Source organism: Tinamus guttatus, unplaced genomic scaffold (assembly GCF_059628265.1).
Source record: "Tinamus guttatus ecotype Peru unplaced genomic scaffold, ASM5962826v1 Tinamus_guttatus_pri_ptg001267l, whole genome shotgun sequence".
Taxonomy (NCBI): domain Eukaryota; kingdom Metazoa; phylum Chordata; class Aves; order Tinamiformes; family Tinamidae; genus Tinamus; species Tinamus guttatus.
Window position 1 is genome coordinate 17476 of NW_028289801.1, and position 27884 is coordinate 45359.

Genomic DNA, 27884 nt, shown 5'->3' on the forward strand with positions numbered 1-27884 from the left:
GGGGCTCTTGGGGTCCTTTTGGGGCTATTTTGCCCGTTTTGGACTATTCTGGGCCATTTTGGGGCTGTTTTGGGCTGTTTCAGGGCTCTCAGTGCCCTTTTGAGGCTATTTTGGGCCATTTTGGGGCTCCAGGCCTCATTTTGGGGCTCTTTTGGGCTCTTTTGGGTCATTTGGGGGTATTTTGGGGCTCCTGGCCCTATTTCAGGGCACTTTTGCCCAGTTTTGGGGCCTTTTGGGGCCATTTCTGGGCTATTTTGCGCCATTTTGGGGCTTCTGGGGCTGTTTTGGAATCTTTTGGGCCATTTTGGGCCTTCAGGTTCTATTTCAGGCTATTTTGGGCCATTTTGGGGCTTCTGGGGCTCTTTTGGGCTCTTTTGGGCCATTTTGGGCCTTCAGGTTCTATTTTGGGCTATTTTGGGCCATTTTGGGGCTTCTGGGGCTCTTTTGGGCTCTTTTGGGCCTTTTGGGGGCTCGCAGCCCTATTTGGGGGCTATTTTGGGCCATTTTGGGGCTATTTTGGGGCTATTTTGGGCTGTTTCCGGGCTCCTGGGGCCGTTTCTTCACTATTTTGGGTCATTTCTCATTTTCTCGGCCATTTTGGGGCTATTTGGGGCTATTTTGGGGCTAATTTGGGCCATTACAAGTTTCCTGGCCCCATTTTGGGTCTCTTGGCCCCATTTCAGGGCTATTTTGGGCCATTTTGGGGCTATTTTGGGCCATTTTGCATTTCCTGGTCCCATTTTGGGGCTCCTGGCCTCATTTTAGGGTTATTTTGGGCCATTTTGGGCCATCTTGGGCCATTTTGGGGTTCCTGCCCCCTTTTAGGGGCCATTTTGGGCCATTTTGGGTCTCTTTGCCCCATTTTGGGTCTTTTGGCCTCATTTCGGGGCTATTTTGGGTCATTTTGGGGCTATTTAAGGCCATTTTGGGTCTCTTTGCCCTGTTTAGGGGCCATTTTGGGCGATTTTGGGGCTGTTTTCAGCATTTTGGGGCTATTTTGGGCCATTTTGGGTCTCCTGGCCCCATTTCGGGTCTCCTGGCCCCGTTTTGGGGCCATTTTGGGCCATTTTGCGGCTATTTTGGATGATTTTGGGTCTCCTGGCCCCATTTCGGGGCTACTTGGGGCCATTTTGGGGTTCCTGGCCCCGTTTTGGGCCATTTCAGAGCCATTTTGGGCCATTTTGGGTCTCTTGGCCCCATTTTGGGTCTCCTGGCCCTATTTCGGGGCCGTTTTGGGCATTTTGGGACTATTTTGGGCCATTTTGGGTCTCCTGGCCCCATTTTGGGCAATTTTGGGGCTCTTGGCTCCCTCTCGGGTCTCTTGGCTCCATTTCGGGGCTATTTTGGGCCATTTTGGGCCTCCTGGCCCCATTTTGGGTCTCCTGACCCCATTTTGGGGTGATTTGGGGCCATTTGGGGTCTCTTGGTCCCATTTTGGGTCTCCTGGCCCTATTTTAAGGCTATTTTGGGCCATTTTGGGGCTATTTTGGGCCGTTTCGGGTCCCCTGGCCCCATTTCGGGTCTCATGACCCCATTTTGGGGCTGTTTTGGGCCATTTGGGGTCTCTTGGCCCCATTTTGGGTCTCTTAGCCCCATTTTGGGGCTATTTGGGGCCGTTTTGGGGCTATTTGGGGCCGTTTTGGGGCTATTTTGGGTCCTTTTGGGCCGTTTTGGGGCCGTTTTGGCCGTTTTGGCCCAAAATAGCCCGGGGGGGGAGGGGGGATCCCTAATCCCGGCCCAGCTGTCCCGGCCCCTCCCCCCCCCGGGCTATTTTGGGCTCCGGGTTGGGTGACGCCGCCCCTCCCCCCCCGGACGCCGGGGCCCCTTGAGCCCCATAGAGCCCATAGGGACCCATAGAGACCTATAGGGACCCATAGAGACCTATAGGGACCCATAGGGACCCATAGAGACCCATAGGGACCCATAGAGACCATAGAGACCCATAGGGACCTATAGGGACCCATAGAGACCCGTAGGGACCCATAGAGACCATAGAGACCCATAGGGACCCATAGGGACCCATAGAGACCATAGAGACCCATAGGGACCCATAGAGACCCCATAGAGCCCCATAGGGACCCATAGGGACCCATAGAGACCCATAGAGCCCATAGGGACCCATAGAGACCCATAGGGACCCATAGGGACCCATAGAGACCCATAGAAACCCATAGGGACCCATAGAGACCCATAGGGACCCATAGGGACCTATAGGGACCCATAGAGCCCATAGGGACCCATAGGGACCCCATAGAGACCCATAGAGCCCATAGGGACCCATAGGGACCCATAGAGACCCATAGGGACCCCATAGGGACCTATAGAGCGCCATAGGACCCATAGAGCCCATAGAGCTTCGAGGAGACCCATAGAGACCTCATAGAGACTCATAGAGCCCTATAGAGACCCCATAGAGCCCCATAGAGCCCCATAGGGCCCCCATAGAGACCCCATAGAGCCTATAGAGACCCCATAGGGACCCATAGAGCCCCATAAAGACCCCACAGAGCCCCATAGAGCCCATAGAGCCCCGTAGCGCCCCACAGAGACCCCATAGGCCCCGTAGAGCCCCATAGAGCCCCATAGAGCCCATAGAAGCCCCATAGGCCCCATAGAGCCCCATAGAGACCCCATAGAGCCCCATAGACCCTATAGACCCCATAGGGCCCCCCCGGACTCCTGGGCCCCTCTCCAGGCCCCTCTGCCTCTTATAACCGCCCCCCCCCCCGCTGTGGGGCGGGGCGAGACCCGCTATGGGGCAGGACCGCCCCCCCATAGGGCGCTATGGGGCCGGCTATGGGGCAGAAACCCCCTCCATAGGGGCGCTATGGGGCAGGACCCCCCCCGTACAGCAGCGCTATGGGGCTGGCTATGGGGCTGGTTATGGGGCAGGACCCCCTCATAGGGCGCTATGGGGCCGGCTATGGGGCAGAAACCCCCTCCATAGGGGCGCTATGGGGCAGGACCCCCCCCGTACAGCAGCGCTATGGGGCTGGCTATGGGGCTGGTTATGGGGCAGGACCCCCTCATAGGGCGCTATGGGGCCGGCTATGGGGCAGAAACCCCCTCCATAGGGGCGCTATGGGGCAGGACCCCCCAGTACAGCAGCGCTATGGGGCCGGCTATGGGGCTGGCTATGGGGCAGGACCCCCTCATAGGGCGCTATGGGGCCGGCTATGGGGCAGAAACCCCCTCCATAGGGGCGCTATGGGGCAGGACCCCCCCCTGTACAGCAGCGCTATGGGGCCGGCTATGGGGCTGGTTATGGGGCAGGACCCCCTCATAGGGCGCTATGGGGCCAGCTATGGGGCTGGTTATGGGGCAGGACCCCCTCATAGGGTGCTATGGGGCCGGCTATGGGGCAGAAACCCCCTCCATAGGGGCGCTATGGGGCAGGACCCCCCCCGTACAGCAGCGCTATGGGGCCGGCTATGGGGCTGGCTATGGGGCAGAACCCCCCCCCCCCCATACAGCAGCCCTATGGGGCCACTTATGGGGCAGCCCCCCCCCCCCTCCGCCCCCCAAGTTTGGGGGTAACCGGAGCCGGGCGGGAGCAGCTGGGGCTCAAATTACCCCCCCCCCGGACACCCCCCCCCCGCTATGGGGCAGCCCCACACGGGGCCCCCGGACGCCTGGGCCCCTCCTGGGGGTCAATGGGGCCCTATGGGGCGCCCGGACGCCTGGGCCCCCTATGGGGCAGCCGTGGGGCAGCCGTGGGGCACGGGGGGGTCCCCCCTGTTCCCCCCCCCCCCCCCCTTCTCCGTAGGCTCCGGACACCAAATCCCTGTTTACGTCCCCGGAGCGGATCCGGTGTCGGCCCCAGGAGGGGCCCAGGCGTCCGGGCGCCCCATAGGGCCCCATTGACCCCAGGAGGGCCCTGGGCGCCCCATAGGGCCCCATTGACCCCCAGGAGGGGCCCAGGCGTCCGGGCGCCCCATAGGGCCCCATAGACCCCCAGGAAGGGCCCAGGCGTCCGGGTGTCCCATAGACCCCCAGGAGGGGCCCAGGCGTCCGGGCGCCCCATAGGGCCCCATTGACCCCAGGAAGGCCCTGGGTGCCCCATAGGGCCCCATAGATCCCCAGGAGGGGCCTGGGCGCCCCATAGGGCCCCATAGACCCCCAGGAAGGGCCCAGGCGTCCGGGTGTCCCATAGACCCCCAGGAGGGGCCCAGGCGTCCGGGCGCCCCATAGGGCCCCATAGACCCCAGGAAGGCCCTGGGTGCCCCATAGGGCCCCATAGACCCCCAGAAAGGGCCCAGGCGTCCGGGTGTCCCATAGACCCCTAGGAGGGGCCCAGGCGTCCGGGCGCCCCATAGGGCCCCATTGACCCCAGGAGGGCCCTGGGCGCCCCATAGGGCCTCATAGACCCCCAGGAAGGGCCCAGGCGTCCGGGCACCCCATAGGGCCCCATTGACCCCAGGAAGGCCCTGGGTGACCCATAGGGCCCCATAGAACCCCAGAAGAGGCTTGGGTGCCCCATAGGGCCCTATAGACCCCCAGGAAGGGCCCAGGCGTCCGGGTGTCCCATAGACCCCCAGGAGGGGCCCAGGCGTCCGGGCGCCCCATAGGGCCCCATAGACCCCCAGGAAGGGCCCAGGCGTCCGGGCGCCCCATAGGGCCCCATAGACCTCTAGGAAGGCCCTGGGTGCCCCATAGGGCCCCATAGACCCCCAGGAGGGGCCCAGGCGTCCGGGTGCCCCATAGGGCCCCATTGACCCCAGGAAGGCCCTGGGTGACCCATAGGGCCCCATTGACCCCAGGAAGGCCCTGGGTGACCCATAGGGCCCCATTGACCCCCAGGAAGGGCCTGGGTGCCCCATAGGGCCCTATTGACCCCCCAGGAGGGGCCCAGGCATCCGGGTGCCCCATAGACCCCCAGGAGGGGCCCAGGCGTCCGGGTGCCCCATAGGGCCCCATAGACCCCCAGGTTGGGCCTGGGTGCCCCATAGGGCCCCATAGACCCCCAGGAGGGGCCCAGGCGTCCGGATGCCCCATAGGGCCCCATAGACCCCCAGGAGGGGCCTGGGTGCCCCATAGGGCCCCATAGACCCCCAGGAAGGGCCCAGGCGTCCGGGTGCCCCATAGGGCCCCATAGACCCCCAGGTTGGGCCTGGGTGCCCCATAGGGCCCCATAGACCCCCAGGAGGGGCCCAGGCGTCCGGGCGCCCCATAGGGCCCCATAGGGCCCCATAGACCCCCAGGAGGGGCCCAGGCGTCCGGGTGCCCCATAGGGCCCCATAGGGCCCCATAGGGCCCCAGGAGGAGCCTGGGTGCCCCATAGGGCCCCATTGACCCCCAGGAAGGGCCCAGGCGTCCGGGCACCCCATAGGGCCCCATAGTGCCCCATAGGGCCCCATTGACCCCCAGGAAGGGCCCAGGCGTCCGGGCACCCCATAGGGCCCCATAGGGCCCCATAGGGCCCCATTGACCCCAGGAGGGGCCCAGGCGTCCGGGCGCCGCCCCCCTGCTCCACCCCCCCCCCCGGGGGGTGACACCAGGGGACGGTCCCCAAGTCCCTCCTGTCCATCAGGGCCCAAAATAGCCCCTATGGGGGGGGGGGGGGGGACACACACCGGGTGACACATGGTGACACGGTGACACGGGGACAGTCGGAGGGGGGGGTGACACAGGCGGAGCCAGCGGGGGCCCCTCAAAAGCCCCCGCGGCGGCGGCGACGCCGGCGGCGGCACCGGGGACGGTGACGGCGACGCCGGGACGGTGACACCGGGGACGGTGACAACGGTGACACCGGTGACACCGGTGACGGTGACACCATGGAGAACGCCCACGCGAAGACGGTCGAGGAGTGTCTGGCCTATTTCGGTGTCACCGAGAACGTGGGGTTGTCACCGGAACAGGTGAAGAGGAGCCTGGAGAAGTACGGACACAATGGTGAGAATGGGGACAATGGGGACAATGGGGACATGGGGGGACAATGGGGACAATGGGGGACAATGGGGGACATTGGGGGGAATGGGGACAATGGGGACAATGGGGACAATGGGGTGAATGGAGACGGGGGGGACATTGGGGGGAATGGGGACAATGGGGACAATGGGGGACAATGGGGACATGGGGGGACAATGGGGGACATTGGGGGACAATGGAGGGAATGGGGACATTGTGAGGAGTGGGGACAATGGGGGGAATGGGAGACATTGGGGACATGGGGGACATGGGGACATGGGGGACATTGGGGGGAATGGGGGACAATGGGGGGAATGGGGGACATGGGGGACAATGGGGACAATGGGGACAAGGGGGACAATGGGGACAAGGGGGACATGGAGGGAAATGGAGGGACATGGGGGTATGGGGGCATTGGGGACATGGGGGACATTGGGGACATTGGGGATGTCGAGGACATGGGGGACGGGGGAGGCAGGGGGGACATTGGGGGACAATGGGGACAATGGGGGACAATGGGGACATGGGGGGACATTGGGGACAATGGGGGTGTTGGGGACAATGGGGATATGGGGGATATTGGGGACATTGGGGACGTTGGGGACATTGGGGACAGGGGGGACCTGGGGGACATGGGGGGACATGGGGGGACATGGGGGTATGGGGACATTGGTGACACTGGGGGACAGGGGGGGACATAGGGGGACATTGGGGACGGGGGATATGGGGGACATTGGGGACATAAGGGGACATGGGGGTATGGGGACGTTGGGGACATTGGGGGACATAGAGGGACATGGGGGGACATTGGGGACATGGGGGACCTGGGGGACTTTGAGGACATGGGGGGACATTGGGGGACACAGAGGGACATGGGGGGACATGGGGGGACGTTGAGGGACACGGGGGGACATGGAAGGACATGGGGGGCATTGGGGACCTTGGGGACGTTGGGGGGGCATGGGGGGGACCTAGGGGGACATCGGGGACATTGGGGACATTGGAGGGACTTGGGGGGGACCTGGGGGGACATTGGGGACATTGGGGACGTCAGGGCCCCGTTGTCCCCCCTGACCCCCCGTCCTTGTCCCCACAGAGCTCCCGGCCGAGGAGGGTGAGTCCTGGTGACACGTCCTGGTGTCCCCAAGGGGGGTGACACGTCCTGGTGACGCGTCCCGGTGTCCCCCGGTGTCCCCGGGGGGGGAGGTGACACGTCCCGGTGTCCCCAAGGGGGGTGACACGTCCTGGTGACGCGTCCCGGTGTCCCCTGGTGTCCCCAAGGGGGGTGACACGTCCTGGTGTCCCCAAGGGGGGGTGACACGTCCTGGTGACAACATCCCGGGGCCCCAGTGTCCCCAAGGGGGGAGGTGACGTCCCCTGGTGTCCCCAAGGGGGGAGGTGACACATCCCAGTGTCCCCAAGGGGGGTGACATGTCCCAGTGACGCGTCCTGGTGTCCCCCGGTGTCCCCCACTGTCCCCTGGTGTCCCCAAGGGGGGTGACGTCCCCCACTGTCCCCAAGGAGGGTGACACGTCCCAGGCCCCCGGTGTCCCCTGGTGTCCCCAAGGGGGGTGTCACGTCCCGATGTCCCCCGGTGTCCCCAAGGGGGGTGACACGTCCCGGTGTCCCCAAGGGAGGTGACACATCCTGGTGTCCCCAAGGGGGGTGACACATCCCGGACCCCCGATGTCCCCCGGTGTCCCCAAGGGAGGTGACACATCCTGGTGTCCCCAAGGGGGGTGACACATCCCGGACCCCCGATGTCCCCCGGTGTCCCCAAGGGAGGTGACACATCCCAGTGTCCCCAAGGAGGGTGACACATCCTGGGCCCCCGATGTCCCCCGGTGTCCCCAAGGGGGGTGACGTCCCCCGGTGTCCCCAAGGGAGGCAACACATCCTGGTGTCCCCAAGGGGGGTGACACATCCCGGGCCCCCGATGTCCCCCAGTGTCTCCAAGGGGGGAGGTGACACATCCTGGGACCCCGATGTCCCCCGGTGTCCCCCGGTGTCCTCAGGGAGGTGACACATCCTGGTGTCCCCAAGGGGGGTGACATCCCCCGGTGTCCCCAAAGGGGGTGACACATCCCAGTGTCCCCAAGGGGGGTGACACATCCCGGTGTCCCCAAGGGGGGTGTCGCGTCCCGGTGTCCCCCGGTGTCCCCAGGGGGGTGACACGTTCCGGGCCCCTGATGTCCCCCAGTGTCCCCAAGGGGGGTGACATCCCCCGGTGTCCCCAAGGGGGGTGTCGCGTCCCGGTGTCCCCCGGTGTCCCCAAGGAGGGTGACACGTTCCGGGCCCCCGGTGTCTCCCAGTGTCCCCAAGGGGGGTGACGTCCCCCGGTGTCCCCAAGGGGGGTGACACATCCTGGGCCCCCGGTGTCCCCCAGTGTCCCCAAGGGGGGTGACACATCCCGGTGTCCCCAAGGGGGGTGACGTCCCCCGGTGTCCCCAAGGGAGGTGACACATCCGGTCCCATCCAGGTAAGACCATCTGGGAGTTGGTTGTGGAGCAGTTCGAGGACCTGCTGGTCCGGATCCTGCTGCTGGCCGCCTGTATCTCCTTTGTGAGTGACATGGGGACAATGGGGACAACGGGGGGAATGGGGGGAATGGGGACAACGGGGACATTGGGGACATTGGGGACATTGGGGGGAATGGGGACAATGGGGACAATGGGGACAAGGGGGACATGGGGGACATTAGGAACATGGGGGGATATTGGGGACATCCTGCTGCTGGCCGCCTGTATCTCCTTTGTGAGTGACAACGGGGACAACGGGGACAATGGGGACAATGGGGACATTGGGGGGAATGGGGACAATGGGGACACTGGGGACATTGGGGGACATTGGGGACAATGGGGACATCCTGCTGCTGGCCGCCTGTATCTCCTTTGTGAGTGACATGGGGACAATGGGGACATGGGGGACATTGGGGACAATGGGGGGACACGGGGGGACAACGGGGACAACGGGGACAACGGGGACGTTGGGGACATTGGGGACATGGGGGGACATTGGGGACATCCTGCTGGTGGCCGCCTGTATCTCCTTTGTGAGTGACATGGGGACAACAGGGACAATGGGGACATGGGGGACATGGGGACAATGGGGGGACAAGGGAGACATTGGGGACAATGGGGGGACATGGGGGACATTGGGGACAATGGGGGGACATGGGGGACAATGGGGACACGGGGGTGACACAGGGGACATGGGGGCAATGGGGACAACGGGGAGACATGGGGACAATGGGGATACGAGGGGGACAGGGGACATGGCGACAGGGGGTGAGATTGGCGACAATGGGGACAATAGGGACAATGGGGACATTGGGGACCTGGGGGACATGGGGGACATTGCAGACAATGGGGACACGGGGGACAATGGGGACAATGGGGACATGGGGACAAAGGGACACGGGGGTCCCTTTAGGCACCCGGACGCCTGGGACCCTCCGTGGGGTGACACCGAGGTGACACCGGGGTGACACCGGGGTGACAAGGGGGTCCCCAAGGTGCCACCCGAACGCCAGGGCCTCTCCATGGGGTGACACAGGTGTCCCCAAGGTGCCACCTGGGGGTGACACAGGGTGTGACAAGGGTGTGACAAGGGGGTTACATGGGGTGACAAGGGGGTGACACAGGTGACACGAGGGTGACAAAGGTGACACAGGTGACAAGGGGGTGACACAGGGGTGACAAGGGGGTGACACAGGGGTCCCCAAGGTGCCACCCGGGGGTGACACGGGGGTGACACAGGTGACACGAGGGTGACACGGGGGTGACAAGGGGGTGACAGGGGTCCCCAAGGTGCCACCCGGGGGTGACATGGGGGTGACACAGGTGACACGAGGGTGACACGGGGGTGACATGGGGGTGACATGGGGGTCCCCAAGGTGCCACCCGGACACCGGGGCCCCTCTTTGGGGTGACATAGGGGTGACACGGGGGTGACACAGGTGACAAGGGGGTGACACGGGTCCCCAAGGTGCCACCCGGGGGTGACACAGGGGTGACACAGGGGTGACACAGGTGACGCGAGGGTGACACGGGGGTGACATGGGGGTGACAAAGGGGTGACAGGGGTGTCCCCAAGGTGCCACCCGGACGCCGGGGCCCCTCTATGGGGTGACACCGGGGTGACACAGGTGACAAGGGGGTGACACGGGTTCCCAAGGTGCCACCCGGGGGTGACATGGGGGTGACACAGGGGTGACACAGGTGACACGAGGGTGACACGGGGGTGACATGGGGGTGACAAGGGGGTGACAGGGGTGTCCCCAAGGTGCCACCCGGTCACCGGGGCCCCTCTATGGGGTGACACAGGGGTGACACGGGGGTGACACAGGTGACAAGGGGGTGACACGGGTCCCCAAGGTGCCACCCGGGGGTGACATGGGGGTGACACAGGGGTGACACAGGTGACACGGGGGTGACACGGGGGTGACATGGGGGTGACACGAGGATGACAAGGGGGTGACAGGGGTGTCCCCAAGGTGCCACCCGGACGCCGGGGCCCCTCTATGGGGTGACAAGGGGGTGACACGGGTCCCCAAGGTGCCACCCGGGGGTGACACAGGGGTGACACAGGTGACACGAGGGTGACACGGGGGTGACAAGGGGGTGACAGGGGGGTCCCCAAGGTGCCACCCGGACGCCGGGGCCCCTCTATGGGGTGACCCGGGGGTGACACAGGTGACAAGGGGGTGACACAGGGGTCCCCAAGGTGCCACCCGGGGGTGACATGGGGGTGACACAGGGGTGACACAGGTGACACGAGGGTGACACGGTGACATGGGGGTGACAGGGGTGTCCCCAAGGTGCCACCCGGACACCGGGGCCCCTCTATGGGGTGACATAGGGGTGACACGGGGGTGACACGGGGGTGACACAGGTGACAAGGGGGTGACACGGGTCCCCAAGGTGCCACCCGGGGGTGACACAGGGGTGACACAGGTGACACGAGGGTGACACGGGGGTGACACGGGGGTGACAAGGGGGTGACAGGGGGGGTCCCCAAGGTGCCACCCGGACGCCGGGGCCCCTCTATGGGGTGACACGGGGGTGACACAGGTGACAAGGGGGTGACACAGGGGTCCCCAAGGTGCCACCCGGGGGTGACATGGGGGTGACACAGGGGTGACACAGGTGACACGAGGGTGACACGGGGGTGACATGGGGGTGACAAAGGGGTGACAGGGGTGTCCCCAAGGTGTCACCCGGACGCCGGGGCCCCTCTATGGGGTGACCCGGGGGTGACACAGGTGACAAGGGGGTGACACGGGTCCCCAAGGTGCCACCCGGGGGTGACATGGGGGTGACACAGGGGTGACACAGGTGACACGAGGGTGACACGGGGGTGACATGGGGGTGACACAGGTGACAAGGGGTGACACGGGTCCCCAAGGTGCCACCCGGGGGTGACATGGGGGTGACAAGGGGGTGACAGGGGGGTCCCCAAGGTGCCACCCGGACGCCGGGGCCCCTCTATGGGGTGACACGGGGGTGACACAGGTGACACGAGGGTGACACGGGGGTGACATGGGGGTGACACAGGTGACAAGGGGGTGACAGGGGTCCCCAAGGTGCCACCCGGGGGTGACATGGGGGTGACACAGGGGTGACACAGGTGACACGAGGGTGACAAAGGTGACACAGGTGACAAGGGGGTGACACAGGGGTGACAAGGGGGTGACACAGGGGTCCCCAAGGTGCCACCCGGGGGTGACACGGGGGTGACACAGGTGACACGAGGGTGACATGGGGGTGACATGGGGGTGACAAGGGGGTGACAGGGGTGTCCCCAAGGTGCCACCTGGACGCCGGGGCCCCTCTATGGGGTGACATAGGGATGACACGGGGGTGACACAGGTGACAAGGGGGTGACACGGGTCCCCAAGGTGCCGCCCGGGGGTGACATGGGGGTGACACAGGTGACACGAGGGTGACACGGGGGTGACATGGGGGTGACAAGGGGGTGACAGGGATGTCCCCAAGGTGCCACCCGGACGCCGGGGCCCCTCGTCCTTGGCCGCGTCCTCCCCGGGATCCGGTGTCCGGCGGCGCCATCTCAAGTGTCACCAGCTGCCTTGGGGACACGGGGACACGGGTGTCCCCCCCCCCCCCCCCCCGCGGGTGTCCCTTGTCCCCCCCCCCCCCCCCCCCGCGGTGACATTTGCTTGGGGACAGCTGGGCCCGTTCGCGTGACAGGGAAAGGCGATCCGTGTCCCCAAGGGGGTGGCACTGTCACCGGGGGGGTGGCACTGTCCCCAGGGGGGTGGCACTGTCCCCAGGTTGGTGACGCTGTCCCCACCGTGGTGCCACTATCACCAAGGGGTGTCACTCTCCCTAGTGGTGTCACTGTCTCCCTGGGGCTGTCACTGTCACTTGGGGGGGTGTCACTGTCCCGAGGTTGGTGTCACTGTCCCCAGGGGTGTCACTGTCCCCAGGTTGGTGACACTGTCCTCATGTTGGTGTCATTGTCCCTATGATGGTGACACTGTCCCCAGGGGGTGTCACCATCCCCATGGTGGTGTCACTGTCCCCAGGGGATGGCACTGTCCCCACAGTGATGGCACTGTCCCCGGTGGTGTCATTGTCCCCATGGTGGTGTCCCCATCCCCAGGGTGGTGACATTGTCCCCGGGGTGTCCCCAGGGTTGGTGTCACCATCCCCAGGTTGGTGTCACCGTCCCCCGTTGGTGTCATTGTCCCCAGCACAGTGTCACTGTCCCCGGTCGGTGTCACCATCCCCAGCACAGTGTCACCGTCCCTGGTCAGTGTCACCGTCCTTAGGGTGGTGTCATTGTCCCCAGGGTGGTGTCACTGTCCCTGGTTGGTGTCACCGTCCCCATGGTGGTGTCACTGTCCCTGGTTGGTGTCACTGTCCTCAGAGAGTGTCACCGTCCCCAGGTTGGTGTCACTGTCCCCAGTGCAGTGTCATTGTCCCCAGGTTGCTGGCACTGTCCCTAGGGCGGTGTCACTGTCCCCGGTTGGTGTCACCGTCCCCAGTGGTGTCACCATCCCCAGGGTTATGGCACTGTCCCCGGTCGGTGTCACCGTCCCTAGGGTGGTGTCACCGTCCCCGGTCAGTGTCACCACCCCCAGGTTGATGTCATTGTCCCCACGGTGGTGGCACTGTCCCCAGGTTGATGTCATTGTCCCCAGGGTGGTGTCACCGTCTCTGGTCGGTGTCACCGTTCCCAGGTCGGTGTCATTGTCCCCAGACAGTGTCATTGTCCCCAGGTTGGTGTCACCGTCCCTGGTGGTGTCACCATCCCCTGCTTGGTGTCATTGTCCCCAGGGTTATGGCACTGTCCCCGGTTGGTGTCACTGTCCCCTGGTTGGTGTCACCGTCCCCAGGTTGGTGTCACCGTCCCTGCTGGTGTCACCGTCCCCAGGTGGTGTCACCGTCCCCGGTCAGTGTGACCATCCCCAGGTTGATGTCATTGTCCCCAGGGTGGTGTCACTGTCCCCGGTCGGTGTCACCATCCCCAGGGTGGTGTCACCATCCCCATGGCGGTGTCACCGTCCCCGGTGGGTGTCATTGTCCCCAGGTCGGTGTCACCGTCCCCGGTCGGCGTCACTGTCCCCAGGGTGGTGTCACCGTCCCCGGTCAGTGTCACCGTCCCCAGGGTTATGGCACCGTCCCCGGTCGGTGTCACCATCCCCATGGCGGTGTCACCGTCCCCGGTCAGTGTGACCATCCCCAGGTTGATGTCATTGTCCCCAGGGTTATGGCACTGTCCCCGGTCGGTGTCACCGTCCCCGGTGGTGTCACCATCCCCAGGGTTATGGCACTGTCCCCAGTTGGTGTCACCGTGCCTGGTCGGTGTCACCATCCCCAGGTCAGTGTCACCGTCCCCGGTCGGCGTCACCGTCCCCGGTGGTGTCACCGTCCCCGGTCGGTGTCACCGTCCCCAGGTCGGTGTCACCGTCCCCGGTCGGTGTCACCATCCCCATGGCGGTGTCACCATGCCCAGGGTGGTGTCACCGTCCCCGGTCGGTGTCACCGTCCCCAGGTCGGTGTCACCGTCCCCGGTCGGTGTCACCATCCCCATGGCGGTGTCACCATGCCCAGGGTGGTGTCACCGTCCCCGGTCGGTGTCATTGTCCCCAGGTCGGTGTCACCGTTCCCGGTGGTGTCACCGTCCCCAGGGTGGTGTCACTGTCCCCGGTCGGTGTCACCATCCCCAGGTCGGTGTCACCGTCCCCGGTGGTGTCACCGTCCCCGCTGTCCCCGCAGGTGCTGGCCTGGTTCGAGGAGGGCGAGGAGACCATCACGGCCTTCGTGGAGCCCTTCGTCATCCTCCTCATCCTCATCGCCAACGCCGTGGTGGGCGTCTGGCAGGTAGGGGACATGGGGACACGGGGACAGGAGGGGACATGGGGACAGGGACATAGGGATGGAGATAGGGACATGGGGACAGGGACATGGGGATGGAGACAGGGACAGGGACACGAGGACAGGGACACAGGGATGGAGACAGGGACATGGGGATGGGGACATGGGGATGGAGACAGGGACATAGGGATGGAGATAGGGACATGGGGACAGGGACATGGGGACATGGGACATAGAGATGGAGACAGGGACAGGGACAGGGAGATGGGGACAGGGACACAGGGATGGAGATAGGGACAGGGACATGGGGACAGGGACAGGGAGATGGGGACACAGGGACAGGGACATAGGGATGGAGACAGGGACAGGGACGTGGGGACATGGGGACAGGGATGTAGGGATGGAGATAGGGACATGGGGATGGGGACATGGGGACACGGGGACAGGGACATAGTGATGGAGACAGGGACGTAGGGATGGAGATAGGGACATGGGGACAGGGACAGGGAGATGGGGACACAGGGACAGGGACATAGGGATGGAGACAGGGACAGGGACGTGGGGACATGGGGACAGGGACATGGGGATGGAGATAGGGACATGGGGACACGGGGACAGGGACATGAGGATGGAGATAGGGACATGGGGAGAGGGACATGGGGACACAGGGATGGGGACATGGGGATGGAGATAAGGACATGGAGATGGGGACAGGGACTTGGGGACATAGGGACATGGGGATGGAGACAGGGACGTAGGGATGGAGATAGGGACATGGGGACAGGGACAGGGAGATGGGGACACAGGGACAGGGACATAGGGATGGAGACAGGGACAGGGACGTGGGGACATGGGGACAGGGATGTAGGGATGGAGATAGGGATATGGGGATGGGGACATGGGGACACGGGGACATGAGGGGACATGGGACATAGAGATGGAGACAGGGACAGGGACACGGGACAGGGACACGGGGATGGAGACGGGGACATGGGGATGGGGACAGGGACATGGGGATGGGGACATAGAGATGGAGATAGGGACAGGGACATGGGGACACGGGGATGGAGACAGGGACACGGGGATGGGGACATGGGGACAGGGACACGGGGACAGGGATACGGGGACAGGGACACAGGGATGGAGATAGGGACGTAGGAATGGAGATAAGGACATGGGGACAGGGACATGGGGACATGGGACATGAGGGGACGTGGGGACAGGGACAGGGAGATGGGGACAGGGACACGGGGATGGAGACAGGGACATGGGGACATGGGACATAGAGATGGAGACAGGGACAGGGACACGGGGACAGGGACACAGGGATGGAGACAGGGACATGGGGACATGGGACATAGAGATGGAGACAGGGACAGGGACACGGGGACAGGGACACAGGGATGGAGACAGGGACATGGGGACAGGGACATGGGGATGGAGACAGGGACATAGGGATGGAGATAGGGACATAAGGATGGAGATAGGGACATGGGGACAGGGACAGGGAGATGGGGACACAGGGACAGGGACATAGAGATGGAGACAGGGACAGGGACGTGGGGACATGGGGACAGGGATGTAGGGATGGAGATAGGGACATGGGGACATGGGGGGGCATGGGGACAGGGACATGGGGACAGGGATGTAGGGATGGAGATAGGGACATGGGGATGGGGACATGGGGACACGGGGACAGGGACAGGGACATAGGGATGGAGATAGGGACAGGGACATGGGGACAGGGACACAGGGATGGAGATAGGGACGTAGGGACGGGGATAGGGACACGGGGACACAGGGACAAGGACAGGCACACAGGGATGGAGACAGGGACAGGGAGATGGGGACACAGGGACAGGGACATGAGAATGGAGATAGGGACACAGGGATGGAGATAGGGACGTGGGGATGGGGACATGAGGACATGGTGGGACACGGGGACAGGGACATAGAGATGGAGATAGGGACAGGGACACGGGGACAGGGACACAGGGATGGAGACGGGGACATGGGGACATGAGGGGACATGGACAGGGACACAGGGATGGAGACAGGGACAGGGAGATGGGGACACACGGACAGGGACATGAGGATGGAGATAGGGACATGGGGATGGGGACACGGGGACAGGGACATGGGGACGGGGACAGGGACATGGGAATGGGGACATGGAGATAGGGACAGGGACATGAGGACAGGGACATGGGGGGGACATGGGGACGGGGACAGGGACATAGGGATGGAGACAGGGACATGGGGGGGACATGGGGACATGGGGACATGGGCACAGGGACAGGGACATAGGGACACAGAGACAGGGAGATGGGGACAGGGACACAGGAATGGAGATAGGGACATGAGGACAGGGACATGGGGGGACACGGGGACATGGGGACAGGGACAGGGACATAGGGATGGAGACAGGGACATGGGGATGGGGACATGGGGACATGGGGACACAGGGACAGGGACATAGGGATGGAGACAGGGACAGGGAGATGGGGACACAGGGACAGGGACATGAGGATGGAGATAGGGACATGGGGATGGGGACACGGGGACAGGGACATGGGGACATGGGGACAGGGACAGGGACATAGGGAGGGAGATAGGGATATGGGGATGGGGACATGAGGGGACATGGGGATGGAGACAGGGACATAAAGATGGGGATGGGGACATGGAGACAGGGACACGGGGACATGGGGATGGACATAGGGACAGGGAGATAGGGACAGGGACATGGGAACGGGGATGGGGACATGAAAACAGGACATGGTGACAGGGACATAGAGATGGGGATGAGGACACAGGGATGGGGACAGGGACAGGGGGACAGGGATGGGGACATGAGAACAGGGCATAGGGACATGGGGACAGGGGATGGGGATAGGAGATGAGGACATGGGGACAGGGACATAGGGATGGGGACATGGGGACACAGGGTCATGGGCCATAGGGATGGAGACAGGGACATGGGGATGGCGATGGGGACACGTGTCCCCATGTCCCCACACACGTCCCCACATGTCCCCACATGTGTCCCCACACATGTCCCCACGCATGTCCCCACAAGTCCCAATGTGTCCCCATGTCCCCACATGTGTCTTCATGTGTCCCCACGCCTGTCCCTATGTGTCCCCACATGTCCCCGTGTGTCCCCACACATGTCCCCATGTGACGTCATGTGTCCCCGCGCGTGTCCCCATGGGTCCCCATGTGTCCCCACGTGTCCCCATGTCCCCCCGGTGTCCCCATGTGTCCCCATGTGTCCCCATGTCCCCCCGGTGTCCCCATGTGTCCCCATGTCCCCATGTCCCCATAGGAGCGCAATGCCGAGAACGCCATCGAGGCCCTCAAGGAGTACGAACCCGAGATGGGCAAGGTGTCCCCATGTCCCCATGTGTCCCCATGTCCCCCCATTGTCCCCATGTCCCCATGATGTCCCCATGTCCCCATGTCCCCCCATTGTCCCCATGTCCCCATGATGTCCCCATGTGTCCCCATGTGTCCCCATGTCCCCATAGGAGCACAACGCCGAGAACGCCATCGAGGCCCTCAAGGAATACGAACCCGAGATGGGCAAGGTGTCCCCATGTCCCCATGTGTCCCCATGTGTCCCCATTGTCCCCATGTCCCCATGTGTCCCCATGTCCCCATGTCCCCATGTGTCCCCATGTCCCCATGTGTCCCCATGTCCCCATGTGTCCCCATGTCCCCATTGTCCCCATAGGAGCGCAATGCCGAGAACGCCATCGAGGCCCTCAAGGAGTACGAACCCGAGATGGGCAAGGTGTCCCCATGTCCCCATGTGTCCCCATGTGTCCCCATGTCCTCATGTGTCCCCATGTCCCCATAGGAGCGCAACGCCGAGAACGCCATCGAGGCCCTCAAGGAGTACGAACCCGAGATGGGCAAGGTGTCCCCATGTCCCCATGTGTCCCCATGTGTCCCCATGTCCCCACGTGTCCCCATGTCCCCATGTGTCCCCATGTGTCCCCAAGTCCCCATGTCCCCATAGGAGCGCAATGCCGAGAACGCCATCGAGGCCCTCAAGGAGTACGAACCCGAGATGGGCAAGGTGTCCCCATGTCCCCATGTGTCCCCATGTGTCCCCATGTCCCCATTGTCCCCATAGGAGCGCAATGCCGAGAACGCCATCGAGGCCCTCAAGGAATACGAACCCGAGATGGGCAAGGTCTACCGCGCCGACCGCAAGGCCGTGCAGCGCATCAAGGCCCGCGACCTGGTGCCCGGGGACATCGCCGAGGTGGCCGGTGAGCGGGGACGGGGGCATCTGGGGGCATCTGGGGACATCTGGGGACCTTCAGGAGCATCTGGGGACATCCAGGGGCATCTGGGGGCATCTGGGGGCTGCCAGGGGCATCTGAAGGCATCTGGGGGCATTTGGGGACATCTGGAGGCATCTGGGGTCATCTGGGGACCTCCAGGGACATCCGGGGGCATCCGGGGACCACTAGGGGCATCTGGGGGCATCCAGGGATGTCTGGGGGCATCTGAGGGTATCCAGGGACATTTGGGGACCTCTGGGGACATCCAGGGACCCATAGAGACCTCTAGGAAGCCCTGGGGACCTCTGGAAGCTCCCAGGGACCTCCAGGAATCCCTGGGGCTCTCCAGGGATCTCCAGGGACCCCCAGGAAACCCTAGGGACTTCTGAGGACATCCAGGGGGCTGCAGGGACCCATAGGGACCATAGGGATCTCCAGGAAGCCCTGGGGACCTCTAGGAGTCCCCAGGGATCTCCAGAGACATCCAGGGAACCCTAGAAGCTCCTAGGGACATCTGGGGACCTTCAGGGACCTCTGGGGACCTCTGGGGACATCCAGGGACCTCCAGGGATCCCCCAGGACCCATAGGGACCTCCAGGAGTCCCCAGGGATCTCCAGGGACATCCAGGGAACCCTAGAAGCTCCTAGGGGCATCTGGGGACCTTCAGGGACATCCAGGGACCTCTGGGGACATCCAGGGACCTCCAGGAAACCTTAGGGACCTCTGGGGACATCCAGGGAACTGCAGGGACCCATAGGGACCTCCAGGAGTCCCCAGGGACCTCCAAGGACATCCAGGGAACCCTAGGAGCTCCTAGGGGCATCTGGGGACCTTCAGGGACATCCAGGGACCTCTGGGGCCATCCAGGGACCCATAGGGACCCATAGGGACCTCCAGAAGGCCCCGGGGACCTCTAGGAGTCCCCAGGGATCTCCAGGGACATCCAGAGAACCTTAGGAGCTCCTAGGGACATCTGGGGACCTTCAGGGACATCAAGGGACCTCTGGGGACATCCAGGGAGCTGCAGGGACCCATAGGGACCTCCAGGAAGCCTTGGGGACCTCCAGGAAGCCCCAGGGATCTCCAGGGACCTCTGGAGACATCCACAGAGCTGCAGGGACCCATAGGGACCATAGGGATCTCCAGGAAGCCCTGGGGACCTCTAGGAGTCCCTGGGGACCTCTAGGAGTCCCCGGGGATCTCCAGGGACATCCAGGGAACCCTAGGAGCTCCTAGGGACATCTGGGGACCTTCAGGGACATCCAGGGACCTCTGGGGACATCCAGGGACCTCCAGGGATCGCCCAGGACCCATAGGAACCTCTAGGAGTCCTCAGGGATCTCCAGGGACATCCAGGGACCTCCAGGGATCCCCCAGGACCCATAGGGACCTCCAGGAGTCCCCAGGGATCTCCAGGGACATCCAGGGAACCCTAGAAGCTCCTAGGGACATCTGGGGACCTTCAGGGACATCCAGGGACCTCTGGGGACATCCAGGGAGCTGCAGGGACCTATAGGGACCTCCAGGAAGCCCTGGGGACCTCTAGGAGTCCCCAGGGATCTCCAGGGACATCCAGGGAACCCTAGGAGCTCCTAGGGACATCTGGGGACCTTCAGGGACATCCAGGGACCTCTGGGGACATCCAGGGACCCATAGGGACCCATAGGGACCTCCAGGAAGCCCTGGGGACCTCCAGGGACCTCTGGGGACATCCACAGAGCTGCAGGGACCCATAGGGACCATAGGGATCTTTAGGAAGCCCTAGGGACCTCTAGGAGTCCTGAGGGATCTCTAGGGACATCCAGAGAATCTTAGGAGCTCGTAGGAACATCTGGGGACCTTCAGGGACATCCAGGGACCTCTGGGGACATCCAGGGACCTCCAGGGATCCCGCAGGACCCATAGGAACCTCTAGGAATCCTCAGGGATCTCCAGGGACATCCAGGGAACCTTAGGAGCTCCTAGGGACATCTGGGGACCTTCAGGGACCTCCGGGGATCTCCGGGGACATCCAGGGATCCCCAGGAAACCTTAGGGACCTCTGGGGACATCCAGGGAGCTGCAGGGACCCATAGACACCTCCAGGAGTCCCCAGGGACCTCCAAGGACATCCAGGGAACCCTAGGAGCTCCTAGGGACATCTGGGGGACCTTCAGGGACATCAAGGGACCTCTGGGGACATCCAGGGAGCTGCAGGGACCCATAGGGACCTCCAGGAAGCCTTGGGGACCTCCAGGAAGCCCCAGGGATCTCCAGGGACCTCTGGAGACATCCACAGAGCTGCAGGGACCCCTAGGGACCCATAGGGATCTCCAGGAAGCCCTGGGGACCTCTAGGAGTCCCCGGGGATCTCCAGGGACATCTAGGGAACCCTAGGAGCTCCTAGGGACATCTGGGGACCTTCAGGGACCTCTGGGGACCTCTGGGGACATCCAGGGACCTCCAGGGATCGCCCAGGACCCATAGGGACCTCCAGGAGTCCCCAGGGATCTTCAGGGACATCCAGAGAACCTTAGGAGCTCCTAGGGACATTTGGGGACCTTCAGGGACATCCAGGGACCTCTGGGGACATCCAGGGAGCTGTAGGGACCCATAGGGACCTCCAGGAAGCCCTGGGGACCTCCAGGAGTCCCCAGGGACATCCAGGGAACCCTAGGAGCTCCTAGGGACATCTGGGGACCTTCAGGGTCATCCAGGGACCTCTAGGGACCTCCAGGGACCCCCTGTAACGCTGTTGTCTCCCGTTGTCCCCCGTTGTCCCCCTCTGCAGTTGGGGACAAGGTGCCGGCCGACATCCGCATCATCTCCATCAAGTCGACCACGCTGCGCGTAGACCAGTCCATCCTCACCGGTGGGTCCCCGCGCGGGTGACACCACCGCGGGTGACACCACCGCGGGTGACACCGCGGGTGACACCGCGGGTGACACCAACGCGTCCCCCGCCCAGGCGAGTCCGTCTCCGTCATCAAACACACGGAGCCCGTCCCCGACCCCCGCGCCGTCAACCAGGACAAGAAGAACATGCTCTTCTCGGTGAGGGCCACCAAGGGCCACCTGTCCCCTCCGGGGTCCCCCGTGTCCCCATGGGTCTTGGGATTCCCCTTGGGTCCCCTTGATTCTTCATGTTGTCCCCTGATGTCCCCTTGGGTCTTCTGGAGTCTCCCCTGTCCCTCAGGTCCCCTCCTGTGTCCCCGGTGTCCCCATGGGTTCCCTTAGGTCTCCCTTGTCCCCCTGGGGCCTTTGGGGACCTCCTGGGGTCACCCCCTGTCCCCTCAAGTCCCCCCTGTCTCCTTGTGTCCCCATGTGTCCCCTGGGACCCCCTTGTCCCCTTAGACCTCGTTGTCCCCCTCAAGTCCCCCTCATATCCTGGAGTCCTTTGGTGTCCCCTGAGGCCCTTCTTTGTCTCCCTGGTTCCTCTCTGTCCCTTTGGGTCCCACCATGTCTCTATGGGTCCCACCACGTCCCTATGGGTCCTACCACGTCCCCATGGTCCTACCACATCTCCATGGGTCCCACCACGTCCCTTCGGGTCCCACCACGTCCTTATGGGTCCCACCATGTCCCCATGGGTCCCACCACGTCCTTATGGGTCCCGCCACGTCCCCATGGGTCCCACCACATCCCCATGGGTCCTACCACATCCCCATGGGTCCCGCCGCATCCCCATGGGTCCCGCCACATCCGCATGGGTCCCACCACATCCCCATGGGTCCCACCACGGCTTTATGGATCCCACCACATCCCTTCGAGTCCCACCATCTTCCTATGGATCCCACCACATCCCCACGGGTCCCACCACATCCCCATGGGTCCCACCACGTCCCTATGGGTCCTACCACATCCCTTTGAGTCCCACCACATCCCCACGGGTCCCACCACATCCACATGGGTCCCACCACGTCCCCATGGGTCCCACCACGTCCCCATGGATCCCACCACGTCCCTTTGAGTCCCACCACATCCCCACGGGTCCCACCACATCCCTTTGAGTCCCACCACGTCCCCACGGGTCCCACCACATCCCCATGGGTCCTACCACATCCCTATGGGTCCCATCACATTCCCATGGATCCCACCACATCCCCATGGGTCCCACCACGTCCCTATGGGTCCCACCACGGCTTTATGGATCCCACCACATCCCTTCGAGTCCCACCATGTCCCTATGGATCCCACCACATCCCCATGGGTCCTACCACATCCCTATGGGTCCCACCACGTCCCCATGGGTCCCACCACATCCCCATGGGTCCCACCACGGCTTTATGGATCCCACCACATCCCTTCGAGTCCCACCATCTCCCTATGGGTCCCACCACATCCCCACGGGTCCCACCACGTCCCTATGGGTCCTACCACATCCCTTTGAGTCCCACCACATCCCCATGGGTCCCACCACGTCCCCATGGATCCCACCACATCCCTATGGGTCCCACCACAGCTTTATGGATCCCACCACATCCCTTTGAGTCCCACCACGTCCCCACGGGTCCCACCACATCCCCATGGGTCCTACCACATCCCTATGGGTCCCATCACATCCCCATGGATCCCACCACATCCCTTCGAGTCCCACCACGTCCCTATGGATCCCAGCACGTCCCTACGGGTCCCACCAACACCACAACGCCACCCACCACCCACAGGGCACCAACATCGGCGCCGGCAAAGCCGTGGGCATCGTGGTGGCCACGGGCGTCAACACGGAGATCGGGAAGATCCGCGACGAGATGGCGGCCACCGAGCAGGACAAGACGCCCCTGCAGCAGAAGCTGGACGAGTTCGGCGAGCAGCTCTCCAAGGTCATCTCGCTCATCTGCGTCGCCGTGTGGCTCATCAACATCGGCCACTTCAACGACCCCGTCCACGGCGGCTCCTGGATCCGCGGCGCCATCTACTACTTTAAGATCGCCGTGGCCTTGGCCGTGGCCGCCATCCCTGAAGGTCCGTGGGGACCCTGGGGGGCTCTGGGGAGCACCGTGGGGCTTGGAGAACCTTGGGGACCACATGGGGATGTGTGGGACCTTGGTGGCCCTGCTGGAGCTTGGAGAACCTTGGTGGCCCCATTGGAGCTTGGAGAACCTTGGTGGCCCCGTGGGAGTTAGAAGAACCTTGGTGGTCCCATTGGAGTTAGGAGAACCTTGGTGGCCCCATTGGAGCTTGGAGAACCTTGGTGGCCCCGTGGGAGTTAGAAGAACCTTGGTGGTCCCATTGGAGTTAGGAGAACCTTGGTGGCCCCGTTGGAGCTTGGAGAACCTTGGTGGCCCTGTGGGAGTTAGGAGAACCTTGGTGGTCCCATTGGAGTTAGGAGAACCTTGGTGGCCCCATTGGAGCTTGGAGAACCTTGGTGGCCCCGTGGGAGTTAGGAGAACCTTGGTGGTCCCATTGGAGTTAGGAGAACCTTGGTGGCCCCGTTGGAGCTTGGAGAACCTTGGTGGCCCCGTGGGAGTTAGAAGAGCCTTGGTGGTCCCATTGGAGTTAGGAGAACTTTGGTGGCCCCGTTGGAGCTTGGAGAACCTTGGCGGCCCCATGGGAGCTCATAGGATCTTGGTGGCCCCACGGTGACTTGTAGCTTCTTGGTGGCCCCATTGGAGTTAGGAGAACCTTGGTGGCCCCATTAGAGCTTATAGAACCTTAGTGGCCCCATGACGTCTTGTAGTTTCATGGTGACCCCGTTGGGGCTTGGAGAACCTTGGTGGCCCCACGGGGACATGTTCTGTGTGACTCCCACCCCATTCCCGGTGGATCCATAGGGATCCATGACCCCATTCCCGTTCTCCATAGGGCTCCCGGCCATCATCACCATTGGGGATGGCCAAGAAGAGCCCCATTCCCATTGGCTCCATGGGGCTCCCAGCCCCGTTCCCTGGATCCATGTGGTTCCTGCCCCATTCCCATTGGATCCATAGGGATCCATGACCCCATTCCCATTATCCGTAGGGATCCATGACCCCATTCCCGTTCTCCATAGGGCTCCCGGCCATCATCACCATTGGGGATGGCCAAGAAGAGCCCCATTCCCATTGGCTCCATGGGACTCCCAGCCCCGTTCCCTGGATCCACGTGGTTCCCGCCTCATTCCCATTGGATCCATAGGGATCCATGACCCCATTCCCATTACCGTAGGGATCCATGACCCCATTCCCGTTCTCCATAGGGCTCCCGGCCATCATCACCATTGGGGATGGCCAAGAAGAGCCCCATTCCCATTGGCTCCATGGGACTCCCAGCCCCATTCCCTGGATCCGCGTGGTTCCCACGCCATTCCCGGTGGATCCATAGGGATCCATGACCTCATTCCCATTATCCGTAGGGATCCATGACCCCATTCCCGTTCTCCATAGGGCTCCCGGCCATCATCACCATTGGGGATGGCCAAGAAGAGCCACATTCCCAATGGCTCCATGGGGCTCCCCAGCCCCATTCCCTGGATCCGCGTGGTTCCCACCCCGTTCCCGTTGGATCCATAGGGATCCATGACCCCATTCCCATTATCTATAGGGATCCATGACCCCATTCCCGTTTTCTGTAGGGCTCCCGGCCGTCATCACCATTGGGGATGGCCAAGAAGAGCCCCATTCCCATTGGCTCCATGGAGCTCCCCAGCCCCATTCCCTGGATCCGTGTGGTTCCCACCCCATTCCCGTTGGATCCATAAGGATCCATAGGGATCCATGACCCCATTCCCGTTTTCCATAGGGCTCCCGGCCATCATCACCATTGGGGATGGCCAAGAAGAGCCCCATTCCCATTGGCTCCATGGGACTCCCAGCCCCGTTCCCTGGATCCATGTGGTTCCTGCCCCATTCCCCCTGGATCCATAGGGATCCATGACCCCATTCCCATTATCCATAGGGATCCATGACCCCATTCCCGTTCTCCATAGGGCTCCCGGCCATCATCACCATTGGGGATGGCCAAGAAGAGCCCCATTCCCAATGGCTCCATGGGGCTCCCCAGCCCCATTCCCTGGATCCGCGTGGTTCCCACCCCATTCCCGTTGGATCCATAGGGATCCATGACCCCATTCCCATTCTCCATAGGGCTCCCGGCCATCATCACCATTGGGGATGGCCAAGAAGAGCCCCATTCCCAATGGCTCCATGGGGCTCCCCAGCCCCGTTCCCTGGATCCGCGTGGTTCCCACCCCGTTCCCGTTGGATCCATAGGGATCCATGACCCCATTCCCGTTCTCCATAGGGCTCCCGGCCATCATCACCATTGGGGATGGCCAAGAAGAGCCCCATTCCCAATGGCTCCATGGGACTCCCAGCCCCGTTCCCTGGATCCACGTGGTTCCCACGCCATTCCCAGTGGATCCATAGGGATCCATGACCCCATTCCCGTTTTCCGTAGGGCTCCCGGCCGTCATCACCACGTGCCTGGCCTTGGGGACGCGCCGCATGGCCAAGAAGAACGCCATCGTGCGGAGCCTCCCGTCCGTGGAGACCTTGGGCTGCACCTCGGTCATCTGCTCCGACAAGACGGGGACGCTCACCACCAACCAGATGTCCGTGTGCAAGGTGCGCTGTCCCCAAGGGTGGCCTGGTGTCCCCAAGGGCCACCTCGTGTCCCCAAGGGGGGTTTGGTGTCCCCAAGGGTGGCCTGGTGTTCTCTAAGGGCTCCTCATCTCCCTGAGGAGATCCTGGTGTCCCCAAGGGTGTCCTGGTGTTCCCAAGGGTGCCTTCATGTCCCCAAGGGTGTCCTGGTGTCCCCAAGGGTGGCCCCGTGTCCCCAAGGGTGGCCTGGTGTCCCCAAGGGTGGCTTTGTGTCCCCAAGGGTGTTCTGGTGTTCCCAAGTGGGATCTTGTGTCTCCAAGGAGGTCCTGGTGTCCCCACGGGTGGCCTGGTGTCCCCAAGGGCCACCTCGTGTCCCCAAGGGCGCCCTGGTGTCCCCAAGGGTGGCCTCGTGTCCCCAAGGGTGGCCTGGTGTCCCCAAGATGGGGTTTGGTGTCCCCAGGAGGGGGTTTGGTGTCCCCAAAGGGCTTCTCATCTCCCTAAGGAGATCCTGCTGTCCCCAAGGGTGGCCTGGTGTCCCCAAGGGTCATCTTGTGTTCCCAAGGGTGGCCTCGTGTCCCCAAGGGTGGCCTCGTGTCCCCAAGGGCCACCTCGTGTCCCCAAGGGAGGTTTGGTGTCCCCAGGAGGGGGTTTGGTGTCCCCAAAGGGCTTCTCATCTCCCTAAGGAGATCCTGCTGTCCCCAAGGGTGACCTGGTGTCCCCAAGGGCCACCTCGTGTCCCCAAGGGCGCCCTGGTGTCCCCAAGGGCCACCTCGTGTCCCCAGGGGAGGTTTGGTGTCCCCAAGATGGGGTTTGGTGTCCCCAGGAGGGGGTTTGGTGTCCCCAAAGGGCTCCTCATCTCCCTAAGGAGATCCTGCTGTCCCCAAGGGCGCCCTGGTGTCCCCAAGGGTGGCCTCGTGTCCCCAAGGGCGCCCTGGTGTCCCCAAGGGTGGCCTCGTGTCCCCAAGGGTGGCCTTGTGTCCCCAAGGGTGGCCCCGTGTCCCCAAGGGTGGCCTGGTGTCCCCAAGGGTGGCTTTGTGTCCCCAAGGGTGTTCTGGTGTTCCCAAGTGGGATCTTGTGTCTCCAAGGAGGTCCTGGTGTCCCCAAGGGTGGCCTGGTGTCCCCAAGGGCCACCTCGTGTCCCCAAGGGAGGTTTGGTGTCCCCAAGATGGGGTTTGGTGTCCCTAAGAGGGGGTTTGGTGTCCCCAAAGGGCTCCTCATCTCCCTAAGGAGATCCTGCTGTCCCCAAGGGTGGCCTGGTGTCCCCAAGGGCCACCTTGTGTCCCCAAGGGCGCCCTGGTGTCCCCAAGGGTGGCCTCGTGTCCCCAAGGGTGGCCTGGTGTCCCCAAGATGGGGTTTGGTGTCCCTAAGAGGGGGTTTGGTGTCCCCAAAGGGCTCCTCATCTCCCTAAGGAGATCCTGCTGTCCCCAAGGGTGGCCTGGTGTCCCCAAGGGCCACCTCGTGTCCCCAAGGGTGCCCTGGTGTCCCCAAGGGTGGCCTCGTGTCCCCAAGGGTGGCCTGGTGTCCCCAAGATGGGGTTTGGTGTCCCTAAGAGGGGGTTTGGTGTCCCCAAAGGGCTCCTCATCTCCCTAAGGAGATCCTGCTGTCCCCAAGGGTGGCCTGGTGTCCCCAAGGGTCATCTTGTGTCCCCAAGGGTGGCCTCGTGTCCCCAGGGGTGGCCTGGTGTCCCCAAGGGTGGCCTGGTGTCCCCAAGAGGGGGTTTGGTGTCCCCAAGGAGGTCCTGGTGTCCCCAAGGGACCCTCCACCGTCCCCATGGGACATCTTGACGTCCCCATGGGACATCTTGACGTCCCCAAGATGTCCCACCTCCCCATGGGATGTC

At 63.5% G+C, this 27884-nt stretch overlaps 1 protein-coding gene across 1 annotated transcript in view; it reads left to right on the top strand.

Moving 5' to 3' along the window:
* The first annotated feature begins 5773 nt into the window (after nucleotides 1–5773).
* The window catches only part of LOC104570237 (sarcoplasmic/endoplasmic reticulum calcium ATPase 1), a 58326-nt gene continuing 36215 nt past the window's right edge, over nucleotides 5774–27884 (top strand). Inside the window, exons 1-9 of the mRNA XM_088538884.1 lie at nucleotides 5774–5892; nucleotides 7004–7021; nucleotides 8387–8469; nucleotides 14151–14255; nucleotides 18391–18529; nucleotides 21316–21396; nucleotides 21493–21578; nucleotides 23192–23489; nucleotides 25902–26068. Coding sequence (XP_088395010.1) covers nucleotides 5775–5892; nucleotides 7004–7021; nucleotides 8387–8469; nucleotides 14151–14255; nucleotides 18391–18529; nucleotides 21316–21396; nucleotides 21493–21578; nucleotides 23192–23489; nucleotides 25902–26068 — 1095 coding nt within the window. The 5' untranslated portion in view covers nucleotide 5774. The remainder of the gene's footprint in view (nucleotides 5893–7003; nucleotides 7022–8386; nucleotides 8470–14150; nucleotides 14256–18390; nucleotides 18530–21315; nucleotides 21397–21492; nucleotides 21579–23191; nucleotides 23490–25901; nucleotides 26069–27884) is intronic.